The 26,838-nt window shown below is 47.2% G+C and overlaps 1 protein-coding gene across 7 annotated transcripts; it reads right to left on the bottom strand.

The window, feature by feature from the left end:
• Positions 1–512: 512 nt before the first annotated feature.
• mylk4b (myosin light chain kinase family, member 4b) lies at positions 513–26,644 on the bottom strand. 7 transcript variants are annotated; one of them, XM_046392272.1, is made up of 13 exons: positions 26,383–26,644; positions 20,385–20,637; positions 7,173–7,254; positions 6,262–6,703; positions 5,981–6,174; positions 5,273–5,378; positions 4,526–4,619; positions 3,228–3,337; positions 2,978–3,119; positions 2,600–2,670; positions 2,384–2,512; positions 2,079–2,310; positions 663–1,681 (listed from the first exon to the last, which is right to left on the bottom strand). In XM_046392272.1, exons 1-13 carry the CDS (start codon positions 26,445–26,447, stop codon positions 1,493–1,495), a joined length of 2,109 nt encoding a protein of 702 aa, XP_046248228.1. In that variant the 5' UTR covers positions 26,448–26,644; the 3' UTR covers positions 663–1,492. The 7 variants fall into 7 exon arrangements, with proteins under 7 accessions (XP_046248226.1, XP_046248228.1, XP_046248229.1 ...); XM_046392273.1 differs by lacking the exon at positions 26,383–26,644 and adding an exon at positions 21,199–21,348; XM_046392269.1 differs by lacking the exons at positions 20,385–20,637; positions 26,383–26,644 and adding an exon at positions 8,435–9,408 and having other exon boundaries at positions 689–805; positions 1,461–1,681.
• Between the last annotated feature and the right edge of the window lie 194 nt (positions 26,645–26,838).

The following is a 26,838-nucleotide window of genomic DNA, read 5'->3' as shown; positions in this document are numbered from 1 at the left end:
ATGATCTGATGTTTTAAATTGAGTTAAAACTTTATAGCCTGAGGGCAAATTCACAACCTGCCAAACAGGTAGTGAAAGAAGAGTGAAAATTAAGCCTGAGCTGGTGCTCATCCCACAAGAGTTCTGCTCACAAAGTGCTGATTCCTGAAGGTCCTTGCTGGTCCACTGTGTGGGATTTAGTGGCATCTTGTGGTGGGCTCACAGACTGAACCGAAGCCGCCTCGTCTTCAGGCCCAGCTCTGGAGCCAGAGAGGACCCGAGGGCGGCCTTATTGCTTGACTTTTTCTTTCAACACTGTCACCTGAGGGCAAACTTCTCCCATCACCCCTCAAGCGAAGGGCAGAAACACATCAGCTCACCTGTGTGTAAGTGTGAAACCAAATGTACAAACCGACTGATGCACGCAAATTTGAACTTTTCATCTTTCCTTCTTGGCTTTTCCTGCAAGACACACTTTAAACTGTGGACGGATCAACAGTGCACACCTTTGCAACGCAAATGCAAACAATGCAAACATTTTCCAGTGTGCTTTATTTATTTGCTTAACGATATTCTACATGTCTTTATGTCTCCTCATTACACAAGAAAACTTGAAAAAAAAGTATAATAAATTCACAAGTGTTCAAAAATCACAAAGCTTTTCCATTTCCAAACACAACAGCCAACAGCTGAGAGACAAACGCTCATTCAGCTCCATCGCTGAGGCCGAATCGGGACAACAAAGCGCCGGCTGGCGTTTCCTCTGCTGTGCTGTCGGCTCCTCCATCGAGCCGGACTGTGCGTTCACACAGCAGGTTCGTCTCCCCTGAAAACATCTTACATTAAAAGCTTTGCACTTCAAGTACAGTCTGGTGTTGAACCAGTAAATGAATGAACATAAGGATCCACTTCAGTCATAAACATGAATCACTCCTAGGTAGTTTTCTGTTGTTCGTTTTGCCTTCATGGAAGGTGAGAGGGCTACTCCAAACTGCCGAAGCAAAAGCAAGCGAGTGGCATGAACGCGTGGCGAAGGAAATCCTGTCAACCAAGAAAATGAACCAATCGTGTGGGCGGGAAGAAGTCTGTCACTGAGATATTCTCACTTTGAAGGGGGATGAGAGTCCGCATTGTGCTGTGACTTCAGCCAAGTGTCTTTTCACCTCACGCTCGAGAGAGAGAATAACATTTCTATAAGACTTGTAAATTAAAAGAAAGAAAGAAAAAATCTGTATTCATAAAATACATTAATTAAATAATAGCATTCAGTCTACATTTAGTTTAAAGTTGTTGGCTAAATGTTGCAGAAACAGGACGAAAAGTGCAGAGCATGCAAGAAACACGATGGAGGACAACATGACAAACAGATCGACGTCCATCTGACGCCACGCTGCTGGTTTTCTCCTTGAGTGACACACGCGGACGCCGTTGAAGGCTTTCGGTGTCTAATGTCTAAGCTGTGACACAGGTGGCTCTTTCACCTTGGCAGCTGCAGCACAGAGCGAGAAGCTCCTCACCGGCTCAGCTTCCTGCAGGACAGTAACGGAAGCCATTGGGGTCCGAAGCCGTGGAGCTGACATGAGGGCGCGAAGCAGAGAGTAGTTAATCCAATAGCCATACGGGTACAGCAGCATTGGTCCAGTGTTGGGCTCCAGGGCCCCCATATTGTCAAAAGACATGCTGAGGGCCTCACAGTCTTTCTCTAAGAGGGAAACAGAAAACGTTTGCCAGATGGTGAAGAAACGGGGCTTCAGGTTGAGCATGAATGACTCTCGGTGCATTCTAATCTTACCTGTCTAGCTCTCTGCAGAGGGAGCGTGTGTGGAGTGGCACTTGTTTCTCTGTAATGACAGAAGACCCACTGAATCAGCTTTGTGCACCCGTCCTGTGTTAGCAGCTTTAAACACCATTCTTTATCACCATGTTCCTTCTTATCTGTCTTCTCCTGCTTCCATTTACAATTTCAATCATTTCAATCATTTTCAATAAACTGATTGGTTGGCTGTCCTGCTTTGCATGGGGCTGCTGTTGTTTCCTGTGGGCAGCAAAGGGCAGAGGGGATCTGTTTAACGGTGCATTACGGCGGTCTTTAAGCCCACCTTCTGATTTAGCCGGTAGTGCAGACTGCGGTCGGACAGCCAGGGGTGTCTGAGGGCCTCGGCGGCGCTCATCCTCCAGCTCTTGCTCTTCACCAGCAGACGGGTGATGAAGTCTTTGGCCTCGTCAGAGATGTCCGTGAACTCCTCCTCCTCAAAGTTCCACTGACAGGCCAGGATGTTGTTCAGCGTCTCGTTGTCGTCGTCGCCCAGAAACGGAGACAAGCCGCTGAGCCTAGAAGGAAACTCGGGTCAGTGCGTCTTCCTCTACGGACGTGTGAATGTGTGAACGAGCACGTGTGACTCACAGCATGTAAGTGATGACGCCGAGGCTCCACAGGTCTGTGGGGAATGACACAAACTCGTAGTTGATGACTTCCGGGGCTAAAAATTCAGGCGTTCCAAAGTTGACCCTGAGCTTCTCCCTGGGTTTATACCTGCCAGAGACACGAGGACAGGAAACAGATCAACGAAGGATGAAGCGGCAAAGCTTTTTACTGTAGGCAGATGATGACTCATTCTACCTCCTGGCCAGGCCGAAGTCGATGATTTTAATCTTGTTAGTAGCTCTGCTGACACAAAGAATGTTCTCTGGCTGAAAGAGAACAAAAGAGAAGGATGACATCACTGACGTAACGTCCTGCCATCAGAAAGATCTCTTATGCTGTTGTGTTCGATCCCAGTAAAGAGCAAAACTGAACCCACAACAGGACAAAAAATAACGGAAATGAACGACAAGACATAAAACTACACATGAGCTTAAAATTACAACAATAAAACAACAAAATGTTAAAGATCGACAATAAACACCAGGAGTTAAAACAATGTAAAAACCAGTGATTATAACTTTAGATCTCGACTGTGATGAGCGACTGCGAGCTGCTGAGCTGAAGCAGGTTTACCTTGAGGTCCAGATGCAGGATGTACATCTTGTGCATGTACTGCAGGCCCTCACAGATCTGACGTATGAACAGCACCGTGTCCAGCTCCGTCAGGTTGTAGTTCTCGTCGATGATGCGGTCAAACAGCTCGCCTCCCTCCACACTGTGGCACAAACACGCAGCTACAGCAACCGAAAACGAATCACAGCTCCCCCACTGACACACATGCACACACACACACACACACACACACGCTGCCACCCCGACTTACTACTCCATGACCAGGATGATGTCATGGCGCGACTCAAAGGCGGCGTACAGCTGGATGAGGTTGGCGTGGTTCAGCTGGTTCATCACCTGAATCTCATTCCTCACCACCTCCTGGGAGACCGAGACACAAGTCAGTCAGTTAGGACACACACACACACACACACACACACACACACACACACATGCAGTGAAGTGATTTCAGACTACTGCTCAAGGTTCACTGACAACAAAACAGTCTGTGAGCCAGGATTTGGAGGTTGGAGAGCAAAAAGAAGAACTTCCTGTGTTCTGCATCTTTACGGTTTGAATTGTGTTTGTGTCCCCCATAGGAACACTGTGAGGTGAAAGTAAAGATCAGACTCCGCCCTCTGACTCCACCCATGACTCTCATGAAAGTTGGTGGAAGACTGCGGCGTGGACAAAGGAAGAATTTATTTCATTTTGGAGTCAAATGGGATACACAAATAACTCACATTTTGTAGATTCATATTTTAACGCAACTCCACCACTCGTGGAAAAGGCCTCCATGAAAAGCCAGAAGATCTGAATCGAGGGCCTTCAGCTGAAGGACGGACTACATGTGATGATCTAAACTCATATGAACGATGCCTTCGTGTGGTAGTTTCTGATCGGAGTTTTATTTAAACTCACACTGCGGTTTTCACCGTTTTCTGATCTGCTCTCCTTCGTCAGTCGGACCTGCACAAGTCCTGTACTGCTCACGCAAACTGATTTCTCGCTGCTGTGTTTAGTCAGCCGCTACGTTAGACTCGATTCAAAATGTTTTTAGCACGTTTTTGATGATCAAATGCGTGTGTGGCAGCAGCTGAGGAAGAGGGTGCAGTCGGTGGGTGAATGACGATCTGCCGGTTTTGGTGTTTTTACAGGCTCACACAGGCCCTGACGCCTGCACACGCATCAACTGTATGCAAATTTGACAAAGAAGACAGACAGGAAGGCAGGCAGACAGACAGGATCTGCCATCACAGACGGCAACGTGAGCCAGACGAGGATTTGGCTGCGCGTTCGGTGGGCTTTCGCTCGGGTCTGAGCTTTCTGAATATCTCAGATGATAATGTGAGCACGGAGCTCGGACATCTGACCTCCATCGCTTCACTGTCAGACAACCCGGAGGGAGAAAGAAAGACACAATGAGGCTGGCAAACCGCCACACGCCCTCCGGTGCAGTGGAGCCGCATCTATTTTTAAAATGTAATCCCACATGACTGTAACCAACCATCCATTAGACTGAAACGTGGCTGAACATGTATTCTGTTTGGTATCCAGCACTCGCTGCACCTTCTCTTTCTGGCTCCTGGCTTTGATGATCTTGGCAGCCAGCGTCAGCCCAGACGAGTTCTCCATGCACTTGTGCACTTGTCCAAAACGTCCCCTAATGAAAGAAAAGCAAACACATGAATGAGTTAAGCGCATCCGCAGAAAGCGGAGGCAGAGTGAGACATGTACCACGTTCTAAACTCAGCTTTGATTTTAGAAAATATCTTTTATTTTAGTGCTGAAAGGATTACACGATAACTTTTTTCAGCTCATTGTGCATCATCAGTTACAATATGTTTGGATTTTGGGCTGTTGGTTGGACAAAACGTCCAGTTTTAAGATCTGGTCCCCTGGAGCGTGAGACAAGCGTTTTCTTCGTCTATTGTCTCGCTCTTCTACACAGAACAAAAACCGTAAAAGTAACTCAGACTAGTTTCTGGTTAATTGCATCTCTTCCTCAGAGATGTGAGACGTGTGCTTGCGTGTTGAGAGCTAATCTCCAGGAGGGGCAGGACTTAGCGCTGGTCTGTTACATCAGAGAGGGACGCCATTTCACAAGTGCCTCCCGGGGGCCCACAGTCGCCTGCCCTTTAAGGGGGGCAATAAAAAGGTCTCGGAAAAAAACTATTAAGCGTCCGTTCACGGGGTGTGAGATCCTCCGTTATTTCATTAGAGATGACTGATGTGCTGAAGCGTCTGTCACTGTACCTCAGAGAAATAAAAATAAACTACTGAGAGCCATCAATCTGGTGGTTCTCTTTCACTCACCCTCCCAGGACCTCGTCTCTGTTGATGGTGTAATAGGTGGCTATCTGATGGGGTTTGGGAGTCACGATGCGGTGGTCAAAAGGTGCTAACGGCGGAGGGCTTGAGTCTGAAACAGCAATACAGACAAAATGAATAATCCAACCAAACAGACAGCATGAAAGAGAGACGGAGGAAGAGGCCACGGCCCCCCAGAAACAAAGTGGATCAAAATAGCAGCGTGCCAGCGTGTCATTATCTGCTCTGCCAGCTGTGTCCTCGGACATGTCGGTGACGCTCGAACAGGCTCGGTGTTATTATGACACCAGATCTGCTTCAGAGGAACAAAAAGTCAAATGTCACCGACTCCCAAACAAGCTGGTGTGCGTGGACAGATGAGGCAGTGGATTCATTTCAGACTGACGTCAGGGCTCCAACATGCACCTTGTGTGGATAAAATCTGACTTTTCAACGTGATCTCGTGTGATGGCGTACAAGTAGCTCTCGCTTTAAAGAACACTTTACATGTTATAGGCTCTTTTTTTAAATCATATTCTCATCTCCGTTGTTAAAATATTTCAACACCTGACTCCAATCAAAAAGTTACACAGGACAGCAGGTTTGCAGAGACGCCCACACTGGCTGCGTCCTCTCAGTGGAAGCTACAGTCCACTTTTCTTGGGTTGTTTCTCCTCTCATGCATTCATGCACTGTCAGAATGTCAGATCTCACCAATGATAAACTCCTTCACTTCCTCCTCTTCCTCTGTCTTTGCGTCGTCTGATTTGGAGGCGCCCTCCGCCGCCTGTCCATCAGCCGCGTCCGCTTCGCCTTCCACTCTGCTCTTCTTCAGGTCGTCCTTCACCAGGTCTTCTTCTGTGCCGCGACGTTTGCTGCACGTGGCCACGTCGCCGACCTCCTCAGAGCTGCACGGGAAAACATCCATGAAACTAGGATGTTTAGACTGCATGAATAAAAATGTGAAGAAAACTAGAAGTGGTGTAGTAAAGTACCTTTCCTGTGGAAGCAGAGACGTCTTGCAGATGTCGGCGATGAGACTCGGGGCTGTTTGAGAAAACTTTTCTGCTTCTCCCTCGTGCTTTTTCTTCCCATCATCCTCCACTTTCCCAGCCTGTGGCGGACTCACATCTCCTGCCTTTTCCTGTTCCTCTGACTCGGAGTCTTCAAAGATGTCCTCCTCCACCTGCTCCTCCTCTTCCTCCGCCTCCTCCTCCTTAGTTGTCTTCTTCCTGTCTTCTGTCTGGGGGGCCGGGGTGTGTGGTCTGTCCAGGATCAGCTCTGCTGCTGGCTCCGGCTGCTGTCCTCCTCCTCCACCTCCCCTGTCCTCCCCCCTCTGATTGTCCGCCTCAGATTTTCCATGGGAATGCTCTGCGTTCTGCCTGTTGAGCTGCTCCACCTGTCCCTGCAGCTCAGGTTCATTCAGCAAGGACGCATCTGATGTGGCAAACACAAAGCAAAGGGAGTAGAGCCCCTCATTATGGATGTTTCAGCCCACCCAACACCACTACATATTGATGCAATTTTTGAAACCACACCAGTGTCTCTACAGTTGACCTCATTCTAACATGCTGCCTGAATTCCTGTCAGTTCCCGCAGTATTTTAGATTAAAGGGACATCTAACGTCCAATCCAGCCTCTCATCCCTGAGTAGATCCACGTTTTTGTCTGTGCGGTCATATGAAGAAGGGATCTTTTAAAGCTAGCACGCTTTGCTAATGTTAGCATGCAAACTTAGCAACTTGGTCACAACTTCTGAAAAAACCTCAGGGGTCAGTATCAGTGTGGCTTCAGTTATGTGTTTACGTCTACTTCAGTCATCCAGTACTGGTCGGCTGTCAAAGCACACCTCTGCATGTCTCTGCATCATCTCAGGTGACTGGAGGTTCTCCCTGTCTGAGCCTACCTGATGTGTCCTGAGGCCTCCTCTTCTTCTGGGCCTTCAGGCCCTTCAGGCTCGGTTTGGCTTTGTCTCTGTCATCCTTCGTCTTGTAGAAAGAAGAAAACAAAAGGTGAGCGTTAAACAGTGGAACCACACACTGAGCCAAGAGCTCTCCTGCTGTCAGCAATTCTTCTTCACCCGTTAAAAGTGACAAAATTAATCTGTGTTTATGGAACCAAGAGTCTGAATCCTGTTGGGAACATTGTGGTCATATTTGTGTTTCTATTTGCACAAAAGTCAGACAGCAACCAGGAGTGTTTGTTGGTGTTTCTGTGGTTGCCCTCATAACAAAAGTCTGATGTTCTGGGGGACGGACGCCTCGTCCAGGAGAAGGAGAAGAGGTCACATATCATCTTTCCCACATACGCTGGACGTAAAGAACACATAAGGACAACATCAATAGAAGATATTTTCGATGCATGACGCTGACATTTTTACAGGATGACAGAGAAGAAGTGCAAGTGATACCGCTTGAGTTATTTAAATATGTCTGTCGGAGGCTGTCTGCTGTGATAAATCTGTTCGCTTATCCACAAACTCATGCCTAAAACACCGTCAGAATCAGCTAAAGTCAAGGATGAACGACATTCCATCTCACGCACAAACATGTACGCGCACGTTCTGCAAAGTTACCCAACAGTCTTGTGAACGTTGTCCAGCATGAGGATGAAATGATCATGGAACAACAGTGTCTGATCAGTCCCTGCAGCAAAGTCACCCACTCAGACACGAGCTGACGCTGTGCAGCCGCGGGCCGACAGATAAGACGGCCAGGCTGACTCCACTCATTTACACCTCAGAGGGAAATCACAGCCACTGCAGGGAGGAAAATTACTTAACATTACAGAGAACAATGCGTTGAAGCACAGCAGGGCTAAGAATAGACTGACAAGCAGCCATATCGGAGCTAAGAGGACTTTTAAAACCCGATAAGTGCCGTTTGTGTTTTACCTACAAAGTATTCAGCCAGTTATTTATACTGTCCCTGCCAACAGGTTCCATCGAGAACCCATCACCTGCAGCCTCTCGTGGACGGCAGTTAATGCATCTGCCACTATGGCTACGATACAATCAGACCTTTCACTATGCTGCCATTAGCGACGCAGCACACAGTAACACAAGCACTCTGGAACATTTCATCCTCCTCACAATGCTGCAGAGGGGAACACAGAACTACATGGAAAAGGTAGATTTTCAGGTAGCCTCCACGTTGGGGGACCTCTCACCTTCTTGTTCACCTTGTTTCCAGGCTGTTTGAACAGCAGCTCCACCAGCCTGGAGCTCTTCACCACCTCCCCAATGAAGCTGATCACCTGCTGGGTGCCCTCCACCAGCTTCTCCACCCCCTCCAGCCTGCGTCCCTGACTGTCCACTCGCTCGTTGGCCTTCTGCACGGCCCCACTCAGCTCCCTGCACATATCGGCCGCCGACCCGCGCCTCCCCCCGTCGTCACGCACAGAGTCCAGGTCACGGCCCAAACCCCGGATGTCCTGGGACAAGCCATCCAGCCGGGTCAGGACGGTCTGCTGCATATTGAGCAAGCGCTCCATCTGGGAGCTCAGGGAGTCCATTCGGCTCTCCACGCAGCGCAAGGCGGCATCGTGAGGGGAGGAAGCTGATGATGATGAAGCTTGGGACCTGTCTGATCCATTGAGGGAGAGCTTCCTTCCAGCAGGCTTCTGACCGTGAAGAGGGTTTGGGTCATAGACTTTGGCTAAAGAGTTGACAAGGCTGGAGCTCATGGCTGACTGATGGCAGACGTCCACACAAAAAACAAAAACTTTTCACGCACTAAATACACGATCACACGGACTCAGTGGAAACAACAACTAAAACCACATTACCAAGACAAAGCTATACGGGCAGAAGATAAGAAGCAGAGGCAGAACAGAGGTCTCTCCCTCAACACCGCACCACAGAGATGAGTTTTAAGAATAGCACAGGGCTGCCCTCCAAATGAAAGCGCAGCCCTCTGTGGACGTCAGGGAGCGAGTGGCCAGTGATAAGAACCGAGGGCTCGGGTGTGCAGTCGGGGATTGATGTGGGTTAGGGAGGAGATGCTGGAGGGGATTGCTATGTGACATTTGAGACCCTTCAAAAGCCCTTCAGTCAGGTGTCAGAATCCCAAGAATCTGGGACTGAAATGTGACGCCGCATGAAGTAAGACAAACAAATATACAGGCAGTGAAAGAGAAGAGAAGAAGACCAAACCTGATCATGAAAAACTGATGCAAAGCTTCAGCTGAAGGGAGCGTACAGTCTGAGACAGAAGCGTTTGCATTGTTCCATTACAGGATGCGGGTCGACAGGTGCACAGGCTTTATTAACCACTTGGCCCCCTGTTAAAGACACAAGCGCCGTGGGGGTTTCTGAGCCCCGTCAAACGCCACATTGTTGTTTGTGTGTCAGCAGGACGTTGCGTAATTCACACAAATTCCCAGAGACAAAATGAGGACTTGTGTTCTATTTAACGACAGGAAAACTTTTTCTGCAGACAAACTAAAGGTGACATTAATACGAATGTAAAGCTGCTAAGTCTTCTACTGATATTTTTATTGATGATTTTTTATTAATTACCTTCAAAAAAGTTCACAATACCCAAAGTCAAATGAAATAGTAATCCCTAAATTATTATTTTATTGATTACTGTGCCATGCTACACACCACTGCATTTTTAACCTACGCTAAACTCTTTGGTTTTATTTATTCTACCGTGTTTATAGTTCAATATGAATATTAAACATTACTGTACAGACAGGTTTGTTTGTGTATTCTGGTTTTATGTTATCTGTTCCCTGTTAAAATTGTTGTTCATTTAAAATCTTCTGACTGAATCACAATCACTTGCATTAAAGCGTTCATTTTGTATGCTGAATGTTATTCAAAGCTCATGGAATCCATAAATGGACACTTTAACATTTTGCAAAGAGGTAAGAGTTCAGGAACTTTTAAAAAAGGCCGGTTTCAAAGAGTCCTCAGGCCTCCCAGTGTGGACTCGATGTCCCTGCAACGTGAGGGACAAACATCGGAGGAAAACAGGAAACAGGTGACAGCGCTGACACCTGAGAACTGTGGACGCACGGGGGGGAAGAGGAGGATTGTGGGAGAGGAAACTCGCTGCACATGTGTTGTTGCAGGGACTTAAAGAGGATGAACTGACACAGATATTCACATGGACACGACAGGCTCTGCACTTTGAGACGTGTCCCACCGCACACTGGCCCTCAAACTTTTCCACGTCTCAGCTTGGCCGTATCTGGAGTAGGCAGGGTGACAAAGCGCCGGCGCCTATAGGCTGCCACGCATCTGTCAGCGGCGGAAAAACCTGACCTGCACTCCGTCCCCCACACTGTTCCCAGGACAGACTGCTTGTCAGCTGTCAGGTTTAACACTCGTGTCCCCAGTGCCAGTTTAGCAGGTGAGGTGAGAGTGAAAGAGGACACTGCGGTACAGCAAGCACTGTGGAAGAGTTTTAACCTGAAACGCGACTTTCCAAGTACAAACACACTCACTAGCTATAACACAGACTCACTGAAGACCAACAATCACAGCAGTGAAAACCAAAACAGTGAGCTGAAAGATGCTGAAAGGCTCCGTAGAGCTGAGGGGAACTGTGGAGTTGGGCGATAAATTTCTGCCCTTTCACCACCTTTCGCTTTATCGCTGAGTCACACTCTTCACCCTCATCCACTGTGTACTCGTGTCAGACTCATCGTGCATTTGGACGTTGCTACCACCACAATCTGATTTGACTAAAGGATGATAAATCTGAACGCAGCCCAGCAAAACAGATGCTACAGCAATGAGCAGAGGAGCAGGGCGGAGCTCAGTGTCTACCTGGACCCTGCTGGACAGACTCAGAAAAGGTTACGTGGTACCAAAGGAGACCGACGCAGCCTCGCCGCCCTCACAACACACACAGAGACACTCAGACAGACAGTGCATGATGCTGATCCTGTCCCCCGACTGTCCCCTGACTGTCCCCCGACTGTGCACATTCAGCTGCAACTATACATGCAAAAGCTGAAATGAAGGCTGAAGCGGAAAGCAGCTGGAATGAAGTACTTGCTTTCAGGTACTTCTCACGTTGTTTGTATTTCTTGCTGCACTCACAAACTTTGTTTTTATCTTTCTCCCCCGGAAATTAAGCATTCATTAACATGAACATGCAGTCTTTATTCATGTACATTCACTCAAACTGACTCCCAGCCTGGTAACTGATCCACCTCAGAGGATGCCTCCTCCTCACATGAGACAGACCACCAGGGGTGTCCAGTGACAGACTAGATGTTCTGGTCCACCGGACAGCAGCTCTCTGATCTGTGGCTGGGCCCTGCTCCAGCCCCCGGGGCCCCTGAATCATCCAGGGTTTCCCCTGCCCACAAAGAATTTACCCCACAGTCATCATGACTCAGCCCACACAGCTTTACCGAGACCAGCTTTAATTACAGCCAAATAACTGCATTCAAAAGGCTTGAGAGGTCAACAAAGAACCAAATACTCAGCAGCAACTGTGACGTGTGACGCACGGCTGCAAAACAACATCGAGACGAAATGTTTTTCCTTGGCAGCCTGTTTATTAAATCACACATACAAGCAAGTCAAATCAGTTTATACTGAGCTTTTATTTTATGCTTTACTGTTTCTTTTTCAGTCATCCAGTGGACATCATTCGCTTGTTATGTCTGACCAAATCTTCAAACCCCAGACGTCATGTTTTTTATTGCAGCGATACAACGTGAAACTACAGTTCTGAACAAAGATGGTGGCTTGTTGAGTGCTTTCGACCCAAAGCGTCAGTCTTTGACAGCCTGGGAACGACGCTCACGATCGGCCATCTTCTCACATGCAGTCGTGGCCTGCCCGCCTCACAGAGCAGCAAACAGAGAAGCTCAGAGTGAAACACACCTCAGACAGAGTGAGACGTCACTCTGTGGTCAGGACGCCACCAACACACCACATCTTCACAAAGCAAATGCCTGTTTGCTCCTGCATTAACGTTCAGACTGTCCACATTGTGTAAAATCTCTTGCACAATGTGGATGTGCACATTTCCCATAATTCACCCTGACAGATGTGGTACATGTGGAAATGCTTCAAGACAAGAATCCAAATGAAGTTATCTGGGTGTGAAGACGGCAGCTTCAGCTTGCAACATGCAGCCTGACTCATGGAGCGACTGGGAGGTTCTGCAGGGGCTGAGCAGCTTAGGGGGCGGATGTCTGGCGGGTGCATGGAAACGGAAAGGCAGCTACACCTTATCTCCATGTAGCTCCACCTGCTGCTCTCCTGTCTGACAAACCTCCTGGTGTCGCTGCTGCCTGATGACAGTCTGTACTTTCACAGTTCAGCTGCTGTGATAACGTTCGCTCTCAGGCAGACGCTAAGAAATTCCTTTCATGGAATCGAGGTGCAGTGTGTGTGTGTGTGTTGGGATGGCTGTTTTGGTTTCAGCTGTAAATATGTTACATAAGTGACACACGTATGTGCACACACTCTTAGATACACACACACACAAGCCAACTTCTCTGAGTTACATAACATGAGGACAACTGGCCGTGACAGGACCAAAGGGATTCAGGATAAATGGTGACCTCTGACCTCGTGGAATGACTGTGGATCCCACTGCCCCAAAACACACACACACACACACACACACACACACACACACACACACACACACACAGGCTGAGGGTCTCATGTGTCTCAGAGTCAGCACAAACAGCTTGATGAAAATAATCAAATCTAAAACATTTTTGTTACTTTACAAAGTTAAACATGACCAAAACTGTGTGACAGTAATAATAATATGAAAGTTATTGATATGAAAAACTGCTAACATTACTTCAACAACTTCTCTGTCAAATATTTATTCTGTCAAGCACTTAACTCTAAAATGAGCTATAAATAACGTTATTATTACAATTATTATCATTACACATGAAGTATTTTAAATAACTGATTTGATAAAGAAGTGAAGAAACTGATAAACTGAACAAGAAGAAATGTTCATTTCTTTCCAAATTCATGACCATTAATGTGTTTCTGCCGTCAGTGTTTTCAGTTAAGCGTGTTTGTGTTGTTCTTATCACATTAACGCTTTGTTGACTTATTAAGTCTTTTTAAGAAAATTTGTTGAAAATTTGTGTCTTGTAAATCTGTCAGCATGTGCAGCCTTCGGGCTTCAGAAACGTGCTGCAGCACACGGGACAAACATGACGTGTGAGGATGTTCGACTGTGAAGTCACTCAGATGTTCAGTGGAGTCAAGAGGAAGCTGCATTTCTGCCTCTCTGCCACTGGATGGCACCACGGCACCACACACACAGATCGTGAACACCCCAGTTTGACTGCCAGCTGTGACCTCACGTTGGCCTCGCCTTCAGCAGGTTCGGGTGAATTTCATCTTCCTCTTATTCACTTGTTCTGCACTCTCGAAGCAACAAGCACATTCACGCTAACAGGCGTGAAAACGTTAAGACGGCCGCTCGTTCACCATCTTCTGTCTGTGTTCTGTGCACATACTCGTCACACCACAACACGCACCAGCACACAGCCTGGGGAAGGGACCTGCTGCTCCTGCGTCCACGCTCCCAGTCCTGATGGAGGACGAAGACACTCGGGTTTACTGTGCACACTGAGCTCACGCTAACGCAGCTTGTTTCAGAGATGTACTGACTCAGTGTGTTCTGTGAGCTCTGCTTCTATCACCTGCCTGCACCTGACACCTGACTCACCTGTGTGACTGTGACTGGACCATACACACTGATGTTCCAGCTAAGTTATGGACAGAAAAACACAGGTGGGCAGTTCACCACAGTAACGACGGCTCAGTACCATTTAGTGTCCCAGTAACTGTGAGCCAGCACACACCAGTAAGCTGAATCAATCTGACAGGAGTCTTGTATGTACTGAGTGTGTGTGTGTGTGTGTGTGTGTGTGTGTATGTGTGTGTGTGTTAGGCCCCACCAGTACGAATCAGCACTGTGCTGGTAATGAGTTATGCAAACGGCTGAAAGTGGACACCAGCCGAGAGGCCAGATGAGTCCAGGCAAAAACAGCACATTCCTCTGGAGTCCTCATACCAGAGAGAGACAGAGGAAGACGCAGAGAGGCGGGACAGCCGAGGACCACAGGGACAAGTCCACCACAGATCAGAGAGATACAGCACGACGCTGTCACACAGTCCTTCATTTTTACACTATTTATAACCCACATTATGTATGTTTATTGTAGTCAGAAAGGTGCCTGCCCAGTCACCAGAGGAAATGTTGTCACCGTACGTTTCTCCAAACCAGGGACCAAACTTTCAATTTCATGCTGCGCTTAAGGTCAGATTTGGTTGAGGCACAAAAAGCGCTTGGTGAAGTTTGTGAAAAAGATCATGTTTTGCCTGAAAATACTGGTTTAGTCACCACAAACACGACTGGGTGTTCGTCAAAATGTCTGCTTCCAGCCCCACAAAGAAGCCACAAAACGTCCCAACGGTTGTTAAAAATCAGCTCACACGTATGCAATCTGAACGTGATAGGACACGTGTTGTAGAGATGCTCATGTGTTACGTATAAAGCACAAAACTAACTTTCCTGTGGGTTCCTGAAGCACACAGGATTTCACTGTGGCTGCTGGACAGGAAACGCAGTGTGCAGGGCAGGATTCGAAGCAGAAGAATCGTGAACATGTCCTGCACTGAGGACGCGTCCCCTGACAGGGAATCCAGTAACGTGTCTTTAGACTTAAAAGTGAAAGCTATTTTCAGTGTGAATTAATTTAAGACTAAAGTGTTCGCACATCAGCAGGCTGCGGGTCAAATGTTTAAATATCTGAGGAATCTCGTGGAAGATGTTTGTGCTGTGATCGCACACGACTGTAAGCTCTGCTCTGCTTTGAGCACATCTTTGTGCTCTTCTAAAGCCTCAGGGAAAAAACATTCCTGACAAATCAAGACTCCCATCATAAACAGGAAGTTGGGACATCCTTCTTGTCCTCTGTGTTCCTGTCTTCCCCACGTCCGTCCATCCACACCTGTCCCGCATCAGCCTCGTCAGTCCTGCTCTGAACCCTCAGCCAATCAGCTCCTCCTGTTTCCTCAGCTCATTAGCGTCACCTGAGCCTCTTCGCCTGCACCTCGTCCCCTCGTCAGTTTGATCTGCTCTTCCTGTCTGCTGCACCTCCTGCCTGCCCAAACGTCCACTTTCTGCAGAAAGTCCTTTAACTTAAGCACTCAAGATGGCTTGGATTTAAAATCTCAGGTGTCTGTAAATTGAGGGATTAAATATGACACAAATGCTTGAAGTCCTAAATGTCCTTCATCGTCTTTTAAAGTCTTAAACCATCACATGAAACTTTCGCTGGCTTGCTCCTCAGTCTGTTTGTTTGTGCTAATTTGGTCTGAGCTATGTGAGTGTGAGAATGTGAGCAGGAGAGGCTCTTCTCACGTTAGTCATGCTCACACACATTAACACACACACACACACACACACACACACACACACACACACACTTTACTCTCCTCACAAAACCGTTTGTTTGGACACAAAGGAAAGCAGCAAACTTTGACATTTGAGATGGTGGAACCACCAAAATGTTTGGCATTTTTACTTGAAAAATGACAAATGATTAATCGAATATCAAAATAAGATGGCAACTAATTTTCTTCCAACTGACTGATTGGTTAGTCGAGTAATCGTGGCAGTTCGACAGCACAGCGTGGGACTGAAGTTTCACTCCTGAACGTCTGACACGCGTACCAAAACCAGACAACCACGAGCAAATCACTTTGAAAGAAAATGCGGCAAAATCTCGATTGACGCAGGTTAGTCTGATCCCGACGCCACAGACAGTGACGTGTGTGTGTGTGTCAGCGCCGCCCCCCGCCAAGCACGCACACACACACACCCGCAGCTCACAAAGTCATTAAGGTGCAGATGAGCCAACGCGGTCATCACAAACATACGTCAGGTCACATGAGACAAAGCTTTTAGAAGGAAACCCCAGGAGGCCGCAGTACAGACTGATACAAAGACCTGGAAAACACAAAAAACTGCCTCCGCCGTGCAGCCGGGTTTCAAAAATGCAAAGTTCAGCCTTCACTTTCAGCTCCCTCAGACGAGTCCTCTCTATTATCTATCACACTTTTGTTTATTGTGAATCCAGCGCTGACACCTCGCCGACACATTCAGCCCAAACGGATTAATGAGTTATAAATCCAGCCGCAATAAAAGCTATTGAGCAGACACTGACAGGCTTTAACTGCTCTCTCACTTTATGAGGAGTCAATTACATGTGCTTCCCACTGGATTATGTTAGCATAATAAACTGGTTTATACTGGACACGGTATGTGGAGCGAACAGGGCAGCGGCGTTAAGTGCTGTTGGACAGCAGTTACATGTCAGTGCTGCTGACAAGCGAGTGACGCCTGTGAGATGACGCTGTGTTTTCCACTGGCAGCCCTGTGCCCACACGCTGGACGGGTGAAGACTCTTGTTGCTGAACTGTTCTGTCAAAGCAACGTGTTCACCGAATGAGAAAAGTTACAGATGCCTTACAGAAGCCTCAGCTGGTTATCTGGACTGAGGTGTACTCAGAGGAGAAGCAGTTCTGACATCACCTGAAACACAAGCCCTCCTCTCAGGGTTACGGGATACACCGGCACCGAGCTCAAATATTCCAGGCCCAAAAATAAGATGCACCACCTGCATGCTGCTGCTCTGCTCCACTTTCCACAGTTTTGGAGGCCTAAAAACATTTTCCCGGTGTAGTCAGAGAAATTGTGATGCTGCTCAGGGCTCTCAATCTGCTTGTTTATCACTGACACAAAAGTTGTTTTCAGTGCTTTTATTTCCACCCTTCGTCTAATTCCACACACCCAGAAAAATCTGCAGAGTAAAAAGCCTCCAAAGCCAGTCGTCCGGGCTGCTCAGACCCTGACACATCAGGGCAGACTCCAGTACAGCATTTCATGACCAGAGTCTGGTGGTGAATCTACAGCAAAACCTCGTCACTGGTTCCCTGGTTTGAACTTTCTCTCTGATGTGATTCTAATCTGCTCTGAGGTTCGTCGGGTTTCCTGCTGCCCGACAGACAAACAAACAGGAAAACACAACCTCTATATTCCAACACCAGTAAGAGCTTTGATCAAATCTGTGACAAAAGAACAGGAACTCATCGGGATTGCATCACGCAGGCGTTAAATCAGCAGTAGCTGATGGTGATAATGTGATAACATCCGTTACTTCCGGTTCATGCAGGCCTGCAGCTTGTCGGCCATAACTCACAGCAGGACAATAAACAGAGACGTTTACAACCAGTCAGCTCTTCAGTCAGAGTGAGCCAACTTCTGGCGTGTCCCCAGCTTCACTCCTGTCTCACCTGCACGTCTGCAGACACTGTGGTCTTTCCTCTCTTCTTGAGGGAGAATAACTTCCACCACTGCCGCCACAGGAAAGTGGCCACCAGACACACACTCCCCAGTATCCAAACATCTTTGTCCCTTAGGAAGTTCTCCATGATGGACTCCTTCCTTCCTCTTCCTGTCCCTGCTGTCAGTCTTATTTCACTTCCTCTCTGCCGCCTGTGGCGAAGGAGTCTCAGGTGGTGGGCAACAGGTTGTTGACATTGGGCGAGCCAGCGGGAGTTGATTATGAAATACTCATAGTCGGGCTTCTGTAGCTCTGCACCAAATGCTCAACGTCCTGCTCTCTACTGACTCAGGGCGTCTGTGCTGTCAGGCCACCTGCCCACCCAGCCAACCATTCGCCCTCCACCCGGCGTCTCTGCTGCCTCCCACCCCGGGACCTAAAAGGGGAGAACATGCTGTCTCTGAGACGAGATGGTGACAGGTGGTGTTGGGTTCAGGGTGTCGTTGCTGTACGCAGAATCAGATGCCTGCTGCTGCTGCTGCTATGTTAGCGAGACCCCTGCGGTATCCTTTAACTCCGGACACAGCACTTCACGCATGCACGCATGCTCCCAAGTATTTCTGTCCGGCGGTCGTCGTGGCTCGCTGTGCCTCGCAGACACACACAATCAGGTGCATGCGTGACCATAAACAAACACCTGAATCGGTGGCGCGTTGGTCTCATGTGAAAACAAGACAAGTGCTGAACTTCTGTGCGAGACAGAAAGAAAAGAGGATTTACAGTTTATTGTCCACTAATGATGTCAAGAATGCAGCGAGGCAAAACAAACAAGACATTTGGCCATTACACAGAGATAAATAACCCTCAGATTCCTCCTGTGTTGTGTATATTCAGGGCACAGCAGCCGCAGACAGATCCACTCTGTTTGTGGATAGGGTTCCCCTCTGTGTGCTGCTGCTGGTGATTTATACTGGATAAAGAAATGTGATCGCTGCGGTCGGGCAGATCAGATCCCTGCACATGCCCTGCTGGACTTGTCAGCTTACAGTATGAAGCACTTTTAACCTTGGAGCCCTCACACATTTCTATAAGAGAGGACGAGACTGTTTTTGTCCCTTTTAAGTGATTCACAAGCTCAGGAGATCGTGCAGAAATACAAATGTCTCTAGTTCCTGCTGTTTTTGCCACAGAGCAGGATGTTTCTGCTGAAACATGAAATGTTTTACCACGCAGCCTCTTTAACATGTTGACATGTTGATTTCATCGTTGCAGTTTCAAGATTGTCAAGACGCTTTTCTTTAGAGCACAGCAGTCCAAAGCAGGCTTCATTTAACAAACAGCAACAGCTTGGGGGGTTCAAGGGTGGACGAGGTCACATAGCAGGACCCACTGAGAGGGAAAATATCCCTCTGTGGGAATCTGGAGAGAAGCTCCGTGGACAGCAGAGCTGCAGCAACGCCGTCGGTTAAGGACAACAGTGTGAATCACTTTGTTCATTAAAGTATGAAGGGCGCGAGCGACAGGGGGTGGAGGAACAGGAGAGGAGGGGACGGCGGGTGGTGTCGCAAAGGTGCAGCTGAGGTCGGAGTTCAGCGATGGAGAGGAAGGTGCCTCAGCTGTTCTGTGGGAGCCACGATGGGCTGAGGATCTTAAGTTACAGAAGGAGGCTCCCACGTAACGGGAACACTTCCCTGACTGCTGCCAGGTGGCGGCTTGGAAAGAAACTCTCACTTAAAACTGGACAAGATGACAAAATGAATCCAAATCCAAATTCCCAGCATCATGTCGCAATGTGAACGCTTTCTGAAACTGTTCTGTGGCCACAGTGAAAGGCCTTCACATCCACTTTACTTGGCTTCTGACTAAAAATATGGCAACCTGCTTTAGAAAAACATTTAACTTCATACTCTGTGGTAAATTACAGGATTTGTGATTACTTGAACGTGCTGCTTTCAGGTCCTTACGGCTCACGTACCTCTGCAGCTTCTCACGAACATATAAATAATCGTAAACATTTGGATCTTCCCAGCTGCAGTGTGATTTTCATTCGTAGTCTTTTTGGAGCTGCTGATCTGAAATCAGCATTTCCTCCTGACAGAAACTCATTTCAGCGTGTGTTCATTTTCTAAATGACCAAAGCAAACTGGCTCAGGGTCGCCATCTGGTGGCGACTCTAGAACTCTGTGTGTGTGTGTGTGTGTGTGTGTGTGTGTGTGTATGGGTTGTGAGTTCAAACAGACAATAAATAACAAGAACAGATCAGCTGCTCCCTCTGGTGAGTGTGTTGCTCCATCAGTTTGAGCTTGCTCCTGACCAACAGGTGGCAGCACTGGAATAGTTTTTGGTTATTTCAGTTATTCTCCCCCCACATTTTTTGTTACTGTTTTTAATCATTTGTGTTTTCTACCTTCCATTTAGGAAAGATTTGCATTATTTCCACTATGGAACACAGATCAACTTACAAAATGAAATCAGAGAGGAGGAGAAGAAGAAGAAGAAGAAGAAGAAGAAGAAGAAGAAGAAGAAGAAGAAGTGCGGCGCTCATTCTGTCAAACTGCTGCAGTCTGTGGTGTCATGCAGAGTTTCAGAGGAGGACAGCACGACTGTAAGTTGATAAGTTGATCCGCAACATGTTTCATCAGAGCTCTGGAACATTAAATGACATCTTGGCCTTTCTTACCTTCAGGTGTCCATGAGCTACAGATTATGAAATTCTTTTTCTAAAAACAACAATGTGAAATCATCAATTATCTGAATCAGCTGAGAAAAACGGTTCCCCGGTTCCCGGCCGAGGAGAATAAAGCCAGTCGGTTACCTGCTGCTTTCCTCCCTCCAGCTCCACATGTTTGAGCTCCCAGAAGCAGCGCATGGTCTCCACCTTCTCCAGGTGTCGGTAGAAGGCCAGGCGGCCCAGACGAAGGCTGTTGCTGCGGTTCCGGATGGCCTTCAGGCCCTCCATCTTTTCCACGATGGGGGACATGGGTATGGGTGGGGGTACGGCGGATGGTGGGGGTTTTCCATTCTTCTTATCAGAAACAGACTCGTTACACGGAGTCTTCTTGCCTGACCTGAAAGTACAGCATTAACTTCATTAACTTCTGTCATCTAACATTACATTCAGCATGAATCCAACAAAAACAGGACAATCTGCAGCTCAGAAGATGAGTCAAAGCAATTCACTAATCAACAGAAAATTGATTATTTTGGGGGTCAAAACTTCCAAAAAGTTGCTTGTTTCCAGCTTCTTCTCTTCGATGTTTTTTCTGCTTTAAATCTGCGTAAATGCAATCAGACTCCATCAGAACGCATCACTTTGCCCCTCAGGCTTCTGGGAAATATGTGACGGACATTTTTCAGTGTTTTTTTTATGCTAAACTATTAACTTAATACAATCCTGATTCTGAAAATCATGAAGCCAACTGACTGAGATGAAGTCGTTGCTTGCCGAGCTGTAACTTAATCTGAAAAGCTGAAATGAAGCTGAACATGTAGAGTGAACTCGCCTGCTGATCGTGTAAAGAGACATTTACGAAACGCTGCGTTCATGTGCAGCCAGAAACACTCAGGAAAACATCATTAAATGTTCTGAAAAACAAGCGAAATCCTTTGTCAGTGACTCTTTTACTCACACGTGTTGTGGGTTTGGTGTTTGCTGTAAGTTTAAACCGTTTGTTTGATTCTGTTAAGTTTTCTCGTCTGGTTTTACTTTTCGTTTCCTGTCTTTGTCTCGTGTCCCATCTTCTGAATTGTCCTGATTAGTTTCACCTGGACCTCGTTTGTTTTCCTCCGGCTGGATTTCATCATTTCTGTGCTCCCCCTTCCCTTCGTCTGCACTTTGTGCTCGTTGTGCTTTGTCCTGCAGCTCAGGCCTCGAGTTGTTTGGACGCTTCTGATGTTTTTGTTGTCACGTTTGTATGATATGATTGGTGTCATTTTTGCTTTTGTTTTGTCTTTGTTTTTTTGAGCCACTTCATCAAGACAACTTGTTTCTATATCAACATTTTTGCAGCATGTCATGTATGTTATTTAACCACATGTCTTCACTGTGTTTTCTAGGAGACACGTGTGTATAAACAGCGTATAATCTGTCGCCCAACTCTCATCTACGTTGCTGAAATAGCAGCTCGCTCCATGTGCTCCACGGCGGTCCAGCGGCAGCGTCTGTGCCTCTGATCCAAACGAGGATGAGTGATGTGGTGGAGAAATCCCCCCGACGCCTGCTGGGGACAGCTGGCTTTCTGCTGCGCTCTACCTGCTGGGCCTCTGGGGGAGTCATGGAAGATCACTGGGGATATTTATACCTCCAGAGTGTAAATGTCCTGCCTTTGCTTGACAATTACGGAGGTCATAGAGGGGCTGTAGTTTGAGCGTGGTGCGTGAGCCCCTAACGCAGCCCATGTGTAGCAGCCAGGGCTGTTCTTTCTCAGCATCCGGGGCTCTCGGTCAGGGTAGAATTTCAACCCCCCCCCCCCCCCCCCCCTCAGAGCTAAAACTGAAAGAATGGCCACAGATGCACCTGTCACTGTTTCTTATGTGGGCCTTTTTACATTTGGTGATTTTATTTACAGAGCGTGAAATTCTGCCATTGTTTTTTTGTTGTTGTTGTTGAGTTCAGGCTGCAGATGCAACAGCAAATTCATGGCACAAGACAGGAGATGATTTGAATTCTAGACAGAATTCTCGTTTTAACAATGTCAGGACAAAGTCTGACAATGTGGTGCAAAAGCTGATCGCAGCTTTTTAGTTGACAATTTTAGCAAAACACCTGACATGAATATTTGTCTTTGGACAGACTCATAACCACGAGGACTCAAATGTTCCCCGCAGACCACAGAATCTTTTTATAAAATGCAAACAGAGATGCAAACACAGCAGCACTCGTGTGCTACTTCAGTCCAGTTTGGACTTGCGGTTACTTCATTGTTTGTTTGGAAGATTTTATTGCACTACATTAGAACGTGTCTGAGAGCTTGTAGCACAAGATGAATCAAATCCAGGAAGACAAAATGTCATTGTTGGACAGTAAAAGACTTTGAAATATCCATCGTTGTTGTAGCTTGATGTAGCTGACATGAATCTGAACTGCAATCTGAACTCTTCTCCACTTTTCATTACTGTTGCATGTTCCACTTGAGCAGTTCTTCACATTAACAATGTGGATGTAAACTGAATTTTACTGGCAACAGATGACCTTTTCTGTGAAAAACATGATTCCTCACTGAGACACACCAGCTGTACCAGCTGAACCTCGACCCGTCTGTTAAATTTGGTGTTTTGACGGGAGCCTTTGAAGAACTCTCACGCCTGTGCTGATGGTGTCGTCTGGGACTGAGAAGGCTCCTGGAGAGCCCTGGTGTTTCTGGGAGGTTCGGTGACCTCGGCTCACCCACTTTAAAGGACTTTATTTTGGGTGCCCTGTAGCACAGGGTGAAGGTCGAGGGGCGCCCTCACCAGAAATGGCAAACCTCCACCAGTGAAAAACCATTAGAAGGACAGGAGCTGTGTGAGACAGCCAAACAGATTGCTTTCCACTGCGGCCCTTTGACTCACTGCAGTTGTTGCCTCAAACACTCGTTACATAAGTGTATTGTGTGTGGTATGCAGTTGTGTTTTATGTGTGCATGCGTGCTGGCAGCCACTGTGTCACTGTCTAGGCTACGGTGTAGTTTGTGTATGTTTACTGTGCTTGGCGGCCCTCAGTAATCCTCGTTTATAAAACGTCAAGAGGGTCCTATCTATCTTCTCCATCATAATCCTCCCCTGTAACCAAGAGGAGGAACTGCATGTTTTCCATGCCTCTTAAAGGCCCAGAGGCCCGTGTGTTTGGACGAGTGATGGAGGCCAAATGTGCCACAAGACCAAAGTGAAGAGAGCAACCATGAGAAAAGAGAAGACGGCGAAAAAGGACAAAAGTGTTTACAGGAAACACACATTTCAGTTATAGAAGTGCAATGTGGTCAAGAGATGGTGAGTGCTCGTAAAACATATTTTATCCAGCATTTTAGCAAAAAGGACTCTAAAATGGATTAAGATTCAGGTTCTAACTGAGATTTCTGCAGTGGAGGCTGAAGATAAAAAGGCAGAAAGCGCCTTTAAAAATCCCATGAGTTAAACATCTGAAGAAGAGAAGAAGGATTTCATAAAATGAACTTGAGCTCCGATACGCCTCACTGTGTGACAAAAACGGACTGAAATGACTCACATCTCCCAATAGAAGTGACTTCACTGGGATCACAGCACTGCTAAAACCTGCACACGGGCATTAAATATCCCCAAATCTATTTATACTGGCTGTGTGAGGAGGGCTGAAGGAATAAGAAACAGCACATCCACAGTATGGGTTGATTATGACCGTGGTGCTAATTGGAGGGGACGCCATCAGCATGTTTCCTGGTGTCGTAGAATTATATCTACATGATAAGGTCTGTGGCCAAATGCTGTATCAAAGTCCACGCATAGCGGTGGGTTTATTGTAACAGGCTAATTGCATGAGGTACAAGCTGGGGACAATGGAGAGTGTTAAAAACAGCTCATTGAAAGATGGTAGGAACAGGTGGCAACACAGCACTCCTCTGTGTCACTCTTCTTTCTGTCTCGTGAAGGACACGAGATGGCACTGTGGGCAGAAAGAGTGGAATTAAAACCTGAATAAATACTGTGAGCTCCCATTCTGAATCATATGACTGAGTGTCTTTGTCACTGGAACTCATGAAAAACTAGATTTCCCACCTCTGCAAACCAGTCAGCTGCAGCTTCCATCCGGGTCTGTCCAGACTCGTGAGGTGTCTGCACTGACCAACAGAGAATTTTAGCCATTTCTCACTTTCTGTCTTAGAGCTAAGAGCAAACATGATTAGTCTAAAACTACGAGCCAGCCCTAAGCTCTAAAAAATTCCTCTTTTTGCTGGACACAGTTTCCCATTTGTGGTTTTGTGGGATTTTCACAAAAGTCAAATGAGATGGGTCCTCTTCGTGAAATAATAAAGATTTTGCAGTCAGAGGGGCATCTCCATAACTGAAATGCAAAGTATTTTTATCTGACGCAGCAGCGGGTCTCTCAGTCCTTATCCGAGCTGGTGTAGAATAACAAGCAGACTTGAACGCTGCACAGGGACTCGGGGGTCCTGCCAAGTCAAAGTTTCATGTGGAACATTCTGAAATGAAAAACTAGGAATCATCTCAGCTTCTGCTTTGTGTATCCACTGCTAAGTAAACAGACATATCTGTTGCTCTCAGCTGAGATAACATGAAGTGGTGGGGGGAGACAGCGAGTCTGCTGCATGCACGTTCGCCTCTGCTGTGTGCACATACATTCATGTACTTCATGCACACTTATGTTAGAAATCCAAGTCCCAGCTCTGCTTGAGTTTGTTTATTACATGTGAGCACAGCACAGAAACAGCAACAAGGCAGATTAGGGACCAGGACAGACGTCTCATCCCAGGAGGAGGGACTGTGTTCACCAGGGGTGCGATCGCCCCCACAGGGGCCCCTGATGTCCCGGTTTGGTAGTCGCATGGAAACAGCCATCAAAGCCTATAAACCGTAGGAATGTGGGGGAGGCGCCTCTGAATGTGTGCTCGGAGGGCAGAACCAAACTCAGGCAAAGTAAGCAAAGATCAAAGTTCAAATGTCAAAGCCAAAAGTCAGTAAATGCATGCAAGTGCCAAAGGTAATATAATTAAAATGGGCCTCAAGTGTAGGAATTCCCTCTGCTGAAGGACTCAGTGTCCAACTCAGCCTCTTTCACCAGCAAAAAGGGCCAAACACACATACTGAAAATGTCATTAGAGAGGACAGTCAAGGGACAGCAACAACCTTTCAAATGGATGAGCATCACATTAAACATGTTGAGAGGCTGACATGATAATATCAAGTGATCAGCAGGTTTATTTTTCTCCATCTAAACTCGGTATTCCCTCATTGCAGCTTTAAACCTAAGCCACGATCAGCGTATCATCACCATCGCTCTCTGGGGTGTCCAGTCCGAATAGCTGGACGAGGTATGTTCCCTCTGAGCGGGGCCAGAGTGACCCTGGAGATCCGCAGGCTGTACAGCATGCTGGGTGCCCACAGCCCCTCCGATCCTTCACACTGACAACGACTCAACAGCCTCAGAGGGTAACTGTAGAACCTCCACTCAATGTTCTTTTCCATTTCGGCAAGAACAAAGCAGAGCTCCTATTTTAGTCCACAGCAGACAGAGTTGCAATCCGCTTTGCACCAAAATTTGCAGGAATCAGCACTGATTCAGCAGCTCAGTAATGTAGAACATATGAAACAGTAATGCTGTTTCTTTTTAATGACGAAAAAGATCATTTTGCATGGCCTGTCGAGCTGTTGCACACGAATCTGCACAACGACGGGACTCTGATGGTGTGACGCAGGGGAGTCTTTTTGTCTCAAAATTATAATGCCAAACTAAAAAAAAAAAAAATAATAATAATTTTTTGTTTCTATTTGATTTTGAACTCTATCTGAAACACGTGAGAAGAAAAAGCCTTTTGTCAAATGTTATTTAAATTTCAGCTCGGAGTAAATGTGCGCTAAATAAATCAGTGTGCCGGGTAACTTGACAAGTTGCACCTTGCACTGGGTGTAACTGATACCTCAGGAAAAGAGGTGTTAGAATTCAAAACACGGTCATTATGCAAGTTTAAGATTGCAACAGTCAGTGCAGGCAGGTCAAAAATGTCTCTTCAGCTTCTCCAGTAAGGAACCGTAAAAACAGAGCAATTAAACAGAGCTGCAACATTTCTTTTGCCATCAAGACTTCAGTCGACGTGGTGAAAGGAGAACCTCAGAAGACTCACCCTTGGTAGCTGGGCACATTCGCAATCACCAAAACCTTCTTCTCCTTGCCTCCCATGTCTCTCATGGGTGTGATGGAGTTCGTCTCTCCAGGCTTCCTTCAGCTGGTTGATGTTCTTACGTCCCAGTTCTGGATGCTCGCCTCCTCCCTACGCGGACCAGACAGTGAGGACAAAGTGATCCAGAGTGACTGGCAGACCGACAGATCAGGAGAGACAGCTCAATGGGAAGCTCTGGCTGCTTGTGGCTCTCTGTAGTGGGAGCCACAGACGCCCAGGGATAAGCACCAGGGGGGAGGGAGGGAGTGTCGTAGGAGGAGGTGGGGGTCTGCTCAGGGACCACAAGCAGGGACAGAGCAGAGGAAGTGTTCCAGGGAATGTGGCTTGTTATAATGGAATGAGTGGCATGCCAGAGTGCCATGTGTCTCTGGAAGAGGAGGGATGATAGACTGAGAGGGG

Source organism: Scatophagus argus, chromosome 6 (genome assembly GCF_020382885.2).
Source record: "Scatophagus argus isolate fScaArg1 chromosome 6, fScaArg1.pri, whole genome shotgun sequence".
In the NCBI taxonomy this organism is placed as follows: domain Eukaryota; kingdom Metazoa; phylum Chordata; class Actinopteri; family Scatophagidae; genus Scatophagus; species Scatophagus argus.
This window is presented reverse-complemented; position numbering and strand designations above follow the sequence as displayed.